The sequence below is a fragment of the Belonocnema kinseyi genome, chromosome 8 (genome assembly GCF_010883055.1).
Source record: "Belonocnema kinseyi isolate 2016_QV_RU_SX_M_011 chromosome 8, B_treatae_v1, whole genome shotgun sequence".
Lineage (NCBI taxonomy): Eukaryota > Metazoa > Arthropoda > Insecta > Hymenoptera > Cynipidae > Belonocnema > Belonocnema kinseyi.
In genome coordinates this window covers 98,985,559-98,998,790 of record NC_046664.1, presented here as the reverse complement: position 1 = coordinate 98,998,790, position 13,232 = coordinate 98,985,559, and the positions used below count along the sequence as shown (strand labels likewise).

Sequence of the window (13,232 nt, the reverse complement as noted above, 5' to 3'; positions counted from 1 at the left end):
GAGACTCTTCCAGAGTGCGAGGCGGGAATCGAACCCGCAAGCCGAAGGAGTGGGTCCAAAGCCTACGCTTTAGCCCCCACGACCATCGTCCCACTTTTATAAGTATAAGTTATGAATTATAATAATATACATGTATGGGAATGATATAAAGTTTCAGGGACAAGCTCGAGTGTGAACCACGAGATACGTGATGAGAATGTGTTCGTTAAAGCCGAAGGAGCTTTAACAAAAGAGAATTCACAATCACAAAATTACTATTGTCGATGCTTTCACCTTTAGTTTTAAAATGTCCGTACACAAATATCGAGCGCGTAGCGCGAGATAAATACATTATCGTACTATTTATCCGAAACATTACTATGTTATTTTCTTGCCAGACAATTTTTCATGGATCTTGGCGACGAGAAATATGCAATTTTGGTAAGGATCGTGAATTCAAGGAGAATGACAACGGGTCCAATCCAAGCTATCATTCTATACCGTAAGCGTAAACCGTAAGGTTTATCATTGTTCTCCCCTCATTTGTATTCAGATTTCAAATTAAAAAATGCAACTCTTTCAATGAACAATCTTTGAATTAACAAATTTGAAATTGATAAATGTAGGTATTTATTATCTAAATCCATTAAAAATTCAAACTTTTCCAATTACACAACGATCAAAATTGAACAATTTAAATTTCAAGTTTTCTATATTAAATAACAAATTAAAGAATTACAAATTTAAATCATTAATAACTAGCTGCGTCTAGTTCCGAAAAATTTGGAGAGTTGAAAAAAGGGTTGGACTAGTTGTACCGAAAATTCGGACGACTATCCAAGCTTGTGAAAAATATTTGATTACTCATCCCGAATTTCGACACACTTCGTCATGTGCATGATCATCATAAAATAAATATACGGGATATGTGTTTACAATCTATGTAATTATACCAATTCCGGTTCTACTTTCCGCAACAGTGGAAGTCTTCTATAAAGAGACATAAAGCCAAGCATAAAGCATTGTTGTAGTTCTAGTTCCAACACAAGAACAATCAAATGATGTCATATTTATGACAATTTTACGATATGTAGGTGTAACTCTTCATTTGCAAAAATCCTGCGAGATTTTTCCAAATTAAAATTAGTCAAATGATACCCGTAAGCACGGATTTTCCCAAATAGCGTTAGCTAAATCAATCATTCAGCAGAATTGCATTTTATCGTCCTTTTGTTATGGCCTCTTTGAGACTTATATTATTCTGGCTCCCTATTACAAAACATGTAATTACCTTATGTACTGAATATATCCATGCCTAGCATCCTCCAGAAGCAATCCAGGATTCCGCATACCGATGTTCTCGAAAACCATTAAATCACTGCTCGAGATGCCTCATTAGAAAAGCACTTCTTTCAACTTATCACGAAATCAAAAATTTATCAATCTATTAAAGAAAATGAAGCATCTGTATTCCAAACTAACAGTGACCAACATGATCCACGAGGACACAACGCACAACACATGTCACTAGCATTTATCCAACTGAATCCACAACCGAACACTTTACAATTGCTTATCCTCAAAAAACCTATATCCTTAATCAATTTCTTCCTTCAAAACTTTTTCCTTCTAAGGGTATCTTCTGTGTTAATTTATCTCCGCTAAAAAATCTTCCAAGTCACGTAGCAGTTTTTGGAGCGTTCATCATAATCAAGTTATCACGCCTAAATGAAGATGATCCTCAAAATCTGGAAGTATCGGAAGCAATGAGGAGAGGTAATGTAATTGGGCCTCTTTTTCTTGAGATCCTGCACTGTCAACGAAGGTGTGAACTCCAGAGTATCCAGAGCTACAATACCGTCATACACTATGGGAGATCGGGGAAAAATTAGGCAAAGAGAAATAACTGAATTGAAAAGTGAATGGAGTGTTACAGTCAAACAAGTGAGGAATTTTTGAGTGCTGACAAGGGCAGACACGAGCGCACAACACGTGCGCACAAGTTGGCGAACGCGAGGCGACTGAAGTGGACTGAAGTCGGGGACGAATCGAAAAGGAGAAAGACTCAGCGACGAGCGACAGTCTGTGTTCCCCTCCAGCGCAACGCCAATGCCGCTTTGAGTGAGTATGGCACGACCCAACCTCATCTTACATAGCTCCGAAACATAGCGCAAGCGGTCGATCAAGGAAAACTCGTGAATCGTGAGATGAACTGAGGAGATGAAGTGAGAAAGAGAAGGAGGGACATGATAATATCAAACACAATGACACCATAACACATTTTCCTGTCTGGCTATCTACGGTAACCTACCGTCTCGCCTTTGCTTACAAGGTCAATAACCTTTGCAAGTCCAATTAACTTTGAAGATGACAATCCTTCATGATCGATTTCCCTAATTAAAATATGAACGTCATTTTATGCTAGCCACATGTTCCATTTATAAACATGTCAATTTATTGTATTCGATATAGTACGCGGGGAAAAATATATATTGAAAGGAAGAGATTAAAAACTTTGACATTTAACCATAATATATAGATGTTACGGCATAATATCTAATATCTTCCATTCATTATACAAGATATTAAAGAGCAATATCTGTTTATATAGGAAGTATAAAACGTTTGATATTAACAGTGAATAGTTTAGATATTAAAAAGAGCGTTTTTGGATGTATCATAATTTTCTCAAGAAAATTAAAACTCAGCTACAGGAATGTTTCATATTAGCCTTAAAAATCATGTTATCCTTTCCACACGAAAATTGAATATTTGTGAGAAAATGGCGAATTCTTGAGGACTCAGATATCAAAAACAGAGGACTAAGATCTAAAATCCTTTTAGATTTGATAGAAAATGGCATGCTTTACAGGTAATTCTTGCACAATTAAAAAATATTTTTTGAATATCTTAGATTCTGCCATTTAATATCTTGGATATAGTTGGTTCAAATATTCTTTTAAAATCTATGGATGCTCTGATTCAATATCTAGATTTCTGTCACATAGTTAATTCGCTAAGATGTTTTAATAGTAATGTCTAGATAGTCTGTGCTAATATCTATTTTTCTCCGAGTACAAACATGCTCGAAATCATGAAATAATTCGCGAACTCGTTTAATCTTTCGGAAACAAGAGATATAAAAAATTTCATAGGACTTGAAGGTTTCATGAAATTTCTAAAATTTTCAAGGATATTCAAAACTCTTTTATGATATTTTAAAGGATTTCAGGGTATGTCAAGATTATATTTCATAAGCTTTTAAGGTTCCATAAGGTTTTCAAACAATCTGAAGAGACGGCATTGGATTACAAAGAATTTAAAAGAATTTCGTAGTATTCAAATGATTTCACGGGATTTCGATGGGTTTCAAAAGAAATATTTGAGCAGGTTTTTGAAAGTTTAAGAAAATTGCATAGGATATAATTATTACGAAGTAAAACAAAGTACTTTGTGGAACCGCAGTGCCTACTTCAGAATTTCCCCAATTTTTGCTTAATGAATTTTCTTCTTTTTTTTATTTTATTTGAACATATAAAATTACGAAGAAAAAAGTAAAAAGAAACCAGGAATCCCAAAGACATTAAGGGGAATTTTTTGATAATTGTTAATTATTTCTATAAACTAAAGACAATTATCCTAAATACTATACACTTAGTATGGAAAAGTGCTAAAAATAAATCGTTTAGAGGCACAGTGTCAAAATTGTGTATCGTCAAAGCTATATGTTGAAAGAAACGAAAAGGAGTGTACCGAAAGTTTCATTGCGTTTCTTTTCCTTATTTTCTATATCAAACATAATTACCACATAATTCTTACATTATGTCTTCGTGGCCTCATTATCTTTCGAAACTTTTTTATACTGGCTTTAGTTTTTAGTCAAATTGATTTAATTCCGTGTAGACAAAATTTCATGGCAGTCTGTGTCAAGTCTCGCCCAGATCTAGATCTGATCTGCCCCATGACTTTACCGAGAACCTAGACCGTCTAGTCCGGAAGGTCTGGAAATAGACTGGCGCTGCTCAGCCATCCTAGAACAATAAAAGCTCTAAGTTCGGTCTGGCCAGGACTCGCTTTCATAGTTGGGTGTCATGATAGTTTTATGTCATGACAAAAATAAAGGGAATCCAGCTAGCGTATGACCATCCCATAACTAGCGGCGGGTTATACAGTCTGGCTGTGATCTCCGAAATGTCAATTGCGAACTCTCATTACTCCAGACTCCAGAGCACGGACATTGTGTAGATGTTGTGGGCAATGTTGACAATGTACGAAACTCTTCTTTACTTCGGACTTTGCCCGAGACATCCTTGGTCAATCTGCGGAGTGCCCCTGTCGCAATGGGCAATGTACGAAATGCCAAAACTACACGGAGAAAATTTGTTCATTAAAATTTCACCAATTAGTTCGGTACATGGAGGACATTACTTCATTTAGAATTTAATACAAAACAGAACTATAAATACACCGAACTCTCTCTTTCAGTCAAGCGTCGGGGGTTGCTTTCAAATGGCCTTGGACTGATTTCAGGGTGACAGAAACGTAAACAGTGAGGGCCGAGTGACTCGTTTCAAATTGGAATATATTTATATATAATGTCGTAACAGCTCTCGCCCTACTCCCCTGAGAAACTGTGGGAGCCCGCAGTTCTAGAACGGCTGAGAACAGGTTGACTGAAAGCGAGAGTTTGGTGTATTACACACGAGTTATGTAAAATCTCAAATCCAAAAGTGAAAATTCTGATATGTAATAATTCATATAAGAATTGTTTTATTTTCATAACAGTATATCATAGAATAACGCAAAGTAATGTACATTTTTATTAAATGAATGATATAAAGTTTATTTTCGTGTGATATTAGTGATACACTTAAAAGAAAGTATATATTGCAGAATTTTTTAGAGATTTTTAATTTTATTATGAAAGGAATTACACAACAGTATGATAAATTGAGAATCGCTAGGGACGACAAAATTGTCCGGCTTGAAGTTTAAAGTCAAGTCGCCCGTACAAACTTTAACTTTTTTAAATTTCGGATAATATTGTAGGACTTCAAAAAATATTCAAATATATGGATCAGTTTTACATGTTTGATTTTATTCATTAAATTCTAACCTCATTCTATTTAATAGATTTTATATATATTTAATTTGTAAGTTTTTAATGTTCAATTTTTCACAAATTTAAAATATTGAAGATAAAATAATTTAAGGTTTTAAGGTGAACAAAATTTTTAATCAAAAAATTATCCAATGTTTTTATTTACTTCCTCTAAATTTATAAGCCCGTTTATTAATTCAATGTTAAAATAAGAAATCTCGATGAATGGGCACCAGATATTTTTTGGAGGGCCCTGACTTTCTTAATTTTTCATGACTTTCAATTCATTCTGGAGGCATTTAAGGCCATGTGACGAGTATAACAGCTGATCAAGTCAGCCCTAAGATCAATATTTTTTCACCCATATTGAAAAATAAAAGTTTAAATAAAAGTTTATTCATGCAAATAATGATTATCGACGGACACATTTAGGTTTTACAGCAGAAGTTTGACTTTTAACTTTCTGTGACGTTAATCATGCAATGTGTTTTACCCACAGAACCCTAGAAGTTCGAAGTTCTCTACTCGCCGCGCTAGTGCTGCTTTGACACAGCTTATACCAGACTGATACGTATGTCAGACCAAATACGTTTATTTGCATTTCAAGTGCAAACATTAGTTTTTGCATTATTTGTGCATAATGTTCGTGAGCTATTTTTGTTGTTTTGCCTCACTTTGATCAATATAAACCTCATAACTAGCCCATTGACAACATTGCAAATTGCTTGCAGGGTCTGACGACAGCACGGTCGGTATTTCTCCAAAATAGTAATTAAAAAAAAAACTTTTTTCACTATTCTAATTATTTAGGACCAGAGACACATTCTTGCATGCCTTCTATTTATCGTGCCAAATTTTTAACACCATATCTCATTCCGTGTGAACGTAAGTTGAGAAAAACACTTCCACTGGTATTTTCTTCAACAAAAAAAATGTTCTCAAAATTTCCACCGGAACAAAGCAGAGACATAGACTTTATTACCCCCTCTTTCATTTCCCAAACTTTAAGAGCGATACCTCATTTCGTTTAGACCTAAGTTGGGAAAGAAGAATTGAAGACCAGGTTTGGTCACATGACCCTCTCATCACATGGCCTTAATTAAAAATGTTGTATTTAAAATCTTTTAATCTACACGTTTATTATCAATTTTTTTTGCAATTATATTATTATATTAATTTTTAAAGTATTATATATTTAAGTATTAGAATTTATTATTAATTATTATGATTTTTTATCAATAATTTCTCATTATTATATTATATATTATCAATTATATTATATTTGCAATTATATGCAATTACGTAACCTTTCAATTTCTTATCCAATGATTTTGAAGAATTTAAATTTATATTTACAATTAAATTTATAACTGACTATCAAGGCTATTTATATGTATTAAAAATTTGGTAACCATGAAAGATTTAATAGTAAACTTGTTCTAGAATTTTTAAAGAAAAAGAAACGTTTTTTAATATATTATATAATATAATTACTTAATATTATTTTTTATATTATAACAAAAAAAAAATTGAGGTAATGATTTTGTACTTAAATTTAGTTGTTTCCATATTTTTGTATTTTAATCAACTAATGGTAATATTAGTTATTTTCATTCAATTTTAATTTACAAAATTTCATTACACTCCTTGAAAGGTTCTTCACAATTATATTTGTCATGTTTTTATGGAAACTATTCGATTTAAAAATAATATGGGATTGTGAAGAATCTTTCTTGCTTTCTTAAAGCAGAAGAAAAACGCATCCAGTTACTTTATTTTGAATATAATCAGATTTTTCACCTTATCTGAAAATGCATATACACATGTATTACATTTAATATACCAATTGTATACCTTTTTATATTTTGATATGTATTAAGTTTAAACTATCGTTTATGCCAATGACTTCATATACATTTGTATTACATTTAATACAGATTTTTCTAAGAGTGTATTTCATGTTTAAGAGTGTTCGTTCAATCCGACTTTGAATTTTTTAAATAGGTACGGCACTGATTCCATATACAGGGTGTCTAAAAAGTCCCGGGACGGTTGGATATTTCCTCAGGTAAAATATTTTTCAAAAAAGTGAAGGTCATTCCTGAAGTAAATTTCAACGAGGAATTCAATGGTGACCTTTATTTTGACCTTGAAGTTTACCTTTATGGCTTTTAGAAGGTCAACTTTGTTTTTTTTTTAAATGGAAACCCCCTTTTTTACACTTGCATTCGATAAAGCGGAAAATTCTACGTTCAGGTACGTACCCAAGTCATAGGTCAATTGTAACGTTCAAGGTCAATTAGAGGTTATTTGAAATTAACAAAGTTTTCCAAGAGATCAGTGTAATTCCTTAAGCAAATTTCAACGAGGAATTCAATGGTGACCTTCATTTTGATCTTGAAATTGACCTTCATGGCTTTTTGAAGGTCAACTTTGTTGTTTTAAATAGAAACCCCCTTTTTTATATCTGCAATCGATAGAGCGGAAAATTCTACATTCAGGTACGTACCCAAGTCATAGGTAAATTGTAACGGTCAAGGTCATTTAGAGGTTATTTGAAATTAACAAAGTTTTCCAAGAGGTTAGTGCAATCCCTGAAGTAAATTTCACGAGAAATTTATTGGTGAGCTCTGTATTGATCTTGGTTACAGCGTTTTGAATATTTTAAAATCATAAGGAAATTTTTCATTAAAAGTTCCAGGTGTTCTGGTGAGAGTTCTGTTCCTGCCCGAAGAGTTATACAGTCCTATACCGTTTTTCGATACCTAAGTCAATACCTATGGCGATACCATAAGTCCTATACCGTTTTTCCATACGAATATTACGAATCGAAACTAAATTTACATATTACGAGTACATACTTACTATCTTTCGCTAAAAGATTATTATGGCGCAAGCTAAACATTCGAAACGAGAGAGGGTATCTGTATTATTGATGCATGGTTGGGGAGATCGAGTTCCATCTTAAGATGAAGTTCGTTTGCTTTTTAATCCCAATGGAGAAGGGTTAAATCCTGTCTCAAAATCAACAATTGAAAGAACTGTAAGGCGCTTTATGAATTATGGATCTATCAAGGACCTTCAGACATCTGGTCGGCCTAAATCTGCAGGATCTGAGGAGATGCAGATGGACATAGCCCAAGCATTTGTTGAAAACCCACACCATAGTTTACGTTGAGCTAGTGATGAGCGTGACGTACCAAAAATAATTGAGATTAAAGGCGATAATTTTCAAAATATTTGGTTCCAGCAGGACGGAGCAGCGGCTCATTACGGTAGGGAGGTTCGAGCATATTTGGATACTCAGTTCCCTCAAAGGTGGATTGGAAGAAGGGGTGAAATCGAGTGGCCTGCTAGATTTCCTAATCTGACGCCTCTCGACTATTTTCTTTGGGGTTACTTCAAAAGCAAAGTATACTCAACGCAACCGCAAAGCTTAGACGAATTGCAGAATCGGATTCTGCAACAGGCTTCTTTGATTGATAGGGAGATGATTCGTATTGTCCAAAGGGAACAGAATTTACTACTTCCACGTCGTTGTTCCTGGGTAATGCTAAACGTAAATGTGAACTGCTTGGAAAAAACCTGGAAAAAACCTTGAAAAAACCTTGAAGATCATCACCAAGATCAATACAGAGCTCACCAATGAATTTCTCGTTGAAATTTACTTCAGGAATTGCACTGACCTCTTGGAAAACTTTGTTAATTTCAAATAACCTCTAAATGACCTTAACCGTTACAATTTACCTATGACTTGGGTACGTACCTGAATGTAGAATTTTCCGCTCTATCGATTGCAGATATAAAAAAGGGGGTTTCTATTTAAAACAATAAAGTTGATCTTCAAAAAGCCATGAAGGTCAATTTCAAGGTCAAAATTAAGGTCATCATTGAATTCCTCGTTGAAATTTACTTCAGGAATGACCTTCACTTTTTTGACAAATATTTTCCCTGAGGAAATATCCAACCGTCCCGGGACTCGGATCAATAAAATGTTGGAAAATCAAAAAATGTATTAAGGAAATGATTATTTTCCCGACAAATATGAATCTTGCGTAAGATAGAAACCAGCGGGTAGCAGGCGGCAGCATTTGAAAGATTAGAATCGTTTGCTACTTTATTTTTTTACTCACAATTCTTACATAATGGAATAATTCTAAAGATTCACGGCTCTTCCAAAGGGCCAGGTTTTGAAGATGGTGTCCCCAAATTTTGCGAGTTTCGTTTCGAAAATGGAGCAAAAAGCAGAGAGAACATAAATGCCCCCTCTGTGTTTTTGTGACTGTATTGTGATCAACCACCAGGCTAGCTGTTACCATCACTCTGTACGCGGAATCAGGGCGCCCTTCGTTATCGACCGTGGGTCAAGGCTACAATTCTCAAAGGGGAAAACCTCTTCTGGGACATTGACTTTTTGATGAGACTATCATCAATCGATATTACTTCAAAAATAATAAGACACGTGTCCCGGATTTTTTGGTCCCTTTTAAGAACTATGAACGTTTGTAAATCACATTAGCCAAGGGTGCAAAAACTCTACCAGTTCGCGTGCATGGACTCCCATCAAGATCCGCTGGTCCAGTGGACCAGAGTCTGACTGTTGACCATGCTGCCATGGGTTCGAATCTTTTTCTCAACTTTTTTTCTTTCGTATTGTAAACATGTCAAGTAATAATTTTTAATGCTTTCCTGGCGAATAAATTATTTGTTTCAAAAATACTACTGGGAAATAAATATAATGCAGACACTTTTCGAATAATTTATTTGTATAATCGTAATTTTTTACATTTTTGCGGGTGATAATCGTCATGGATTATCACGTAGCTGGATGATGCACTGTTCACTGCAGCGACAGAAGAAATGAGAATCAGCTAAAGATTAGGCAGTTTTCAATTGGGAAATCAAAACAAAAAAAGTGAATACAATTATAACAAAAAATTTTACAAACTGATAAATTTTTAATTTATGTTTAAAAATTATAAATCTGGAAAATTGTGTAATATCGAAATTTCAAGTCGCAGGACTTGATAAACTTCTGATTTATAAATAAATTTGCTTATAGCTCGAAATAAAGTCTTTAATCTTTTTAATAGGGTTAAGAATATAGCAAGAAAATAACTTTTCTTTAAAATTTCAATTAAATCGCTGGATAGGTCCCAGGTTTCCAGCAATTTTCTCAAAACATCTAACATATATGTCTGAAGTTACTTAGAAATAAAACTTGCAACTATCTGGAATTGGTGGAAAACCAACCCTTTACTATCTCGTCCAATGTAACTTGCAAATTTCCAAGGCTTCGCTTAGGTACAGCCTTTACATTACTGCTTACATACTCCGGGAACAAACACGCTGACACATTCAACGAATCAACCACCATTTTGAATGCCTAAAACTAAGTGACGCTGCAGCGCCCCGAAACTGAAGCGGATGCACAATGAACTATTATTTGTCTGAATCAAACAAATACGTTCTTTAATTTAGGTATAAGCCATTTAAACAAAATTATTCTTTGGCTTGATGAAATCATTTATTTAAATCAAACAAATCGTATCAAACATAATTTATTTTATTCAATGAGTTTCAATATCTGCCATACATTAAAATTAAACAAATGTTTTATTAATTGACATAAAGAAGGTGTGTTGAATCAAAAATATTTATTCAAACAAATCTTTTTGCTTGAATTAAAAATATCTTTTCCTCAGTAATGGATGCCTCGATCAAAAGTATGGTTTTTCCGCAGTTGGTGAAATCTAAGATCTTCACTCCATTTCTTCGTGTTGTTTTCTTCCATCCATGCAACAAGCATATTCTTCACAGCCTGATTAGCTCTTTCAATACTGCCTTCACTCTGCGAATGTCTAGGTTTTCCGTAAACTATTGATAAATCCGGCCACGTTTCCTTCAGTCATTCAATGATACGGTTAGAAAACTCTCGCCTATTGTGAGATGGAAGGACTGAAGGAGTTCCTAACGTACAGAATATGTCGAGTGAAGAATACGCCACTTCTTAAACTGTTTTCGTCTTCAAGGGACGAAGCATCACGAATTTTGTCAAATTATCTTGATAGTTGAGAATGAATTTGTAATCCCCGTCTTTGCAAGTCTGCATGTCAATTAGATCAACTTGCGCTCTTGCGCTGATCTCTTTAAAAAGCAAGGGCTTCATAACCACGCCTTTTTTAGGATCATTTCACTTATAACACACAGTTTGAGGAAAATCAAAATAATTGCTCTGGTAACATTCGCGTTCTGAACAGATAAAGCTTTCTCTAATCTATTTCGACCACCATGACCGCACTCAACATGCGCAGTATTAATAACGTCAAGAATTTCATCGTTCGTCACTTAGTATTTAATGTGATTTTTCGCTTCACTCATTGGCACAATTAGTTTTTTAACTCCTCCAATACACATAACATCGTATCGACTGAGGAGTCCGTAATCCAATGCGGACTTTTTTGTTTTTATTTTAGCTTCTTCTACTTCCTTGAATATTTCATGGTATTTTGAAATAGAATTTATAAGAATCGTGTTTCCCGATTGACTTTCAACTAGATTTATTATTTTTTCGTTGAACTTGTCTCTCATATCACTATTTACTTCATTAATCGCATCATCACTTGTCACAATGTCACTCATTGTTGCTAAACAATTTAGTAACTTGGTCTAAATTATAGTGCACTAATAATGTTTCCACTCGAAGTTTTTAAGTTGGCTGCTGAACTCAAACTGATGGAAAATGCGATATGCAGGAGAACTGTTTATGTTCAATACCCAGTCGGAAATTTCCAAGACTCATCATTAGTCCTATTTGGGATCAAGCTTAGGGGGGTGTACGCCGTGTGCCCAACCAATATTGGTCAAGAATTCAACCAATGGTAAATTTCTCATTAGTTAATTATCTAGACAGATCTGGCGAAGACATCTAGACTCAAGTCTAAATTTATATATTTATTTTTCATATTTTCCCGTATTCGAAATGCTCATTTTAATTATGTTTTACAACCATATAGGGCTGTATCCCAACATTCGTTGCTTTGACGATATCCATACGTCGAAACTAGACGATCCCTAAGTAATATATCATTTACTATTATGAAGAAGTAGATAAGCTCAGGTACATTCTCCTTTCTACTAATATGTATTTAATTTCTATTTGTACATACCATCCAGGTGGGGAATTTAGACATAGGTCATACAACGAGGGAAATATTAGTTATTATCTATAGTTTCAAAATGTCATGGATCTAATCCCTGCTGCATAAAGTAATTCATAATTGTAACACTGTATTTGTATTTGAATTAGAATGATTTCTATGTGTATGTTTTATAATTTTTGATACATTAATTAATATTGTAAGATTTGATTGAAAAATTTAATAATAAAGTTTACATTTTAGAATAATATTTCAAACATTTTTTGTTTAATCTGCTGAAGGGTTTGCATGTAATTAATGAATTATTTGTTCAATTGTTAATTATTATATGTAATTTCCATTAATTTTAAGCATTATTTGTACAAAACGAATGCAAATTATACCTAATTTTTTCACTATATATAATTTTTTCGCCGGGGAATATACTTTAAAATAGACCTATAATAGAACGAATCCTGTTAAGAAAGTTAAATCAGCATCAGGATGAGTAAAATACATAAACATCAAAAATAGTTTTGGCATTTCGTACATTGCCCATTGCGACAGGGGAACTCCGCAGATTGACCAAGGACGCATCGGGCAAAGTCCCAAGTAAAGAAAAGTTTCGTACATGCCCGACACTGCTCGGGTAATCTGCGGAATTACCAGTCCATCCTACAGTCAACATTTTTTGAGCGAGCTGCTCGCCCACGTGGTAGAGCTGGAACACCAAATGCGTCGCGCGCTGCTCGCCTGCAACTTGTGACACATTATTATTAGACCATTAAGCCATTTCCCTTTCGAGGTAGGCGTGACTCACTCGGCAGGGGAAAGGAGTAGTGTGTGGCAGGGATAGAGATTTTTCAGATTATTCCAGAATTCTCGTGCTATTTAAGTAAATAACACGTTCCTTCCGCAACACTGCTCCGACCCAGGTTGCTGATCAATCACTCTAGCAATCACCCCAAGCGAAGAACCTCACGAAGTCGTTATGTAAGGTTCCCCACTTGGGT

At 34.3% G+C, this 13,232-nt stretch overlaps 1 protein-coding gene across 3 annotated transcripts in view; it reads right to left on the bottom strand.

The window, feature by feature from the left end:
• Positions 1 to 13,232, bottom strand: part of LOC117178346 (protein phosphatase Slingshot homolog 2) — a 302,560-nt gene that overhangs the window by 169,929 nt on the left and 119,399 nt on the right. Inside the window, exon 1 of one of the 3 annotated variants that reach the window (XM_033369768.1) lies at positions 1,271 to 1,985. The exons of the other annotated variants lie outside the window; for them this stretch is intronic. Coding sequence (XP_033225659.1) covers positions 1,271 to 1,350 — 80 coding nt within the window. The 5' untranslated portion in view covers positions 1,351 to 1,985. Of the gene's footprint in view, positions 1 to 1,270; positions 1,986 to 13,232 lie in introns of those variants that run through there. 3 annotated transcript variants of the gene reach the window in all.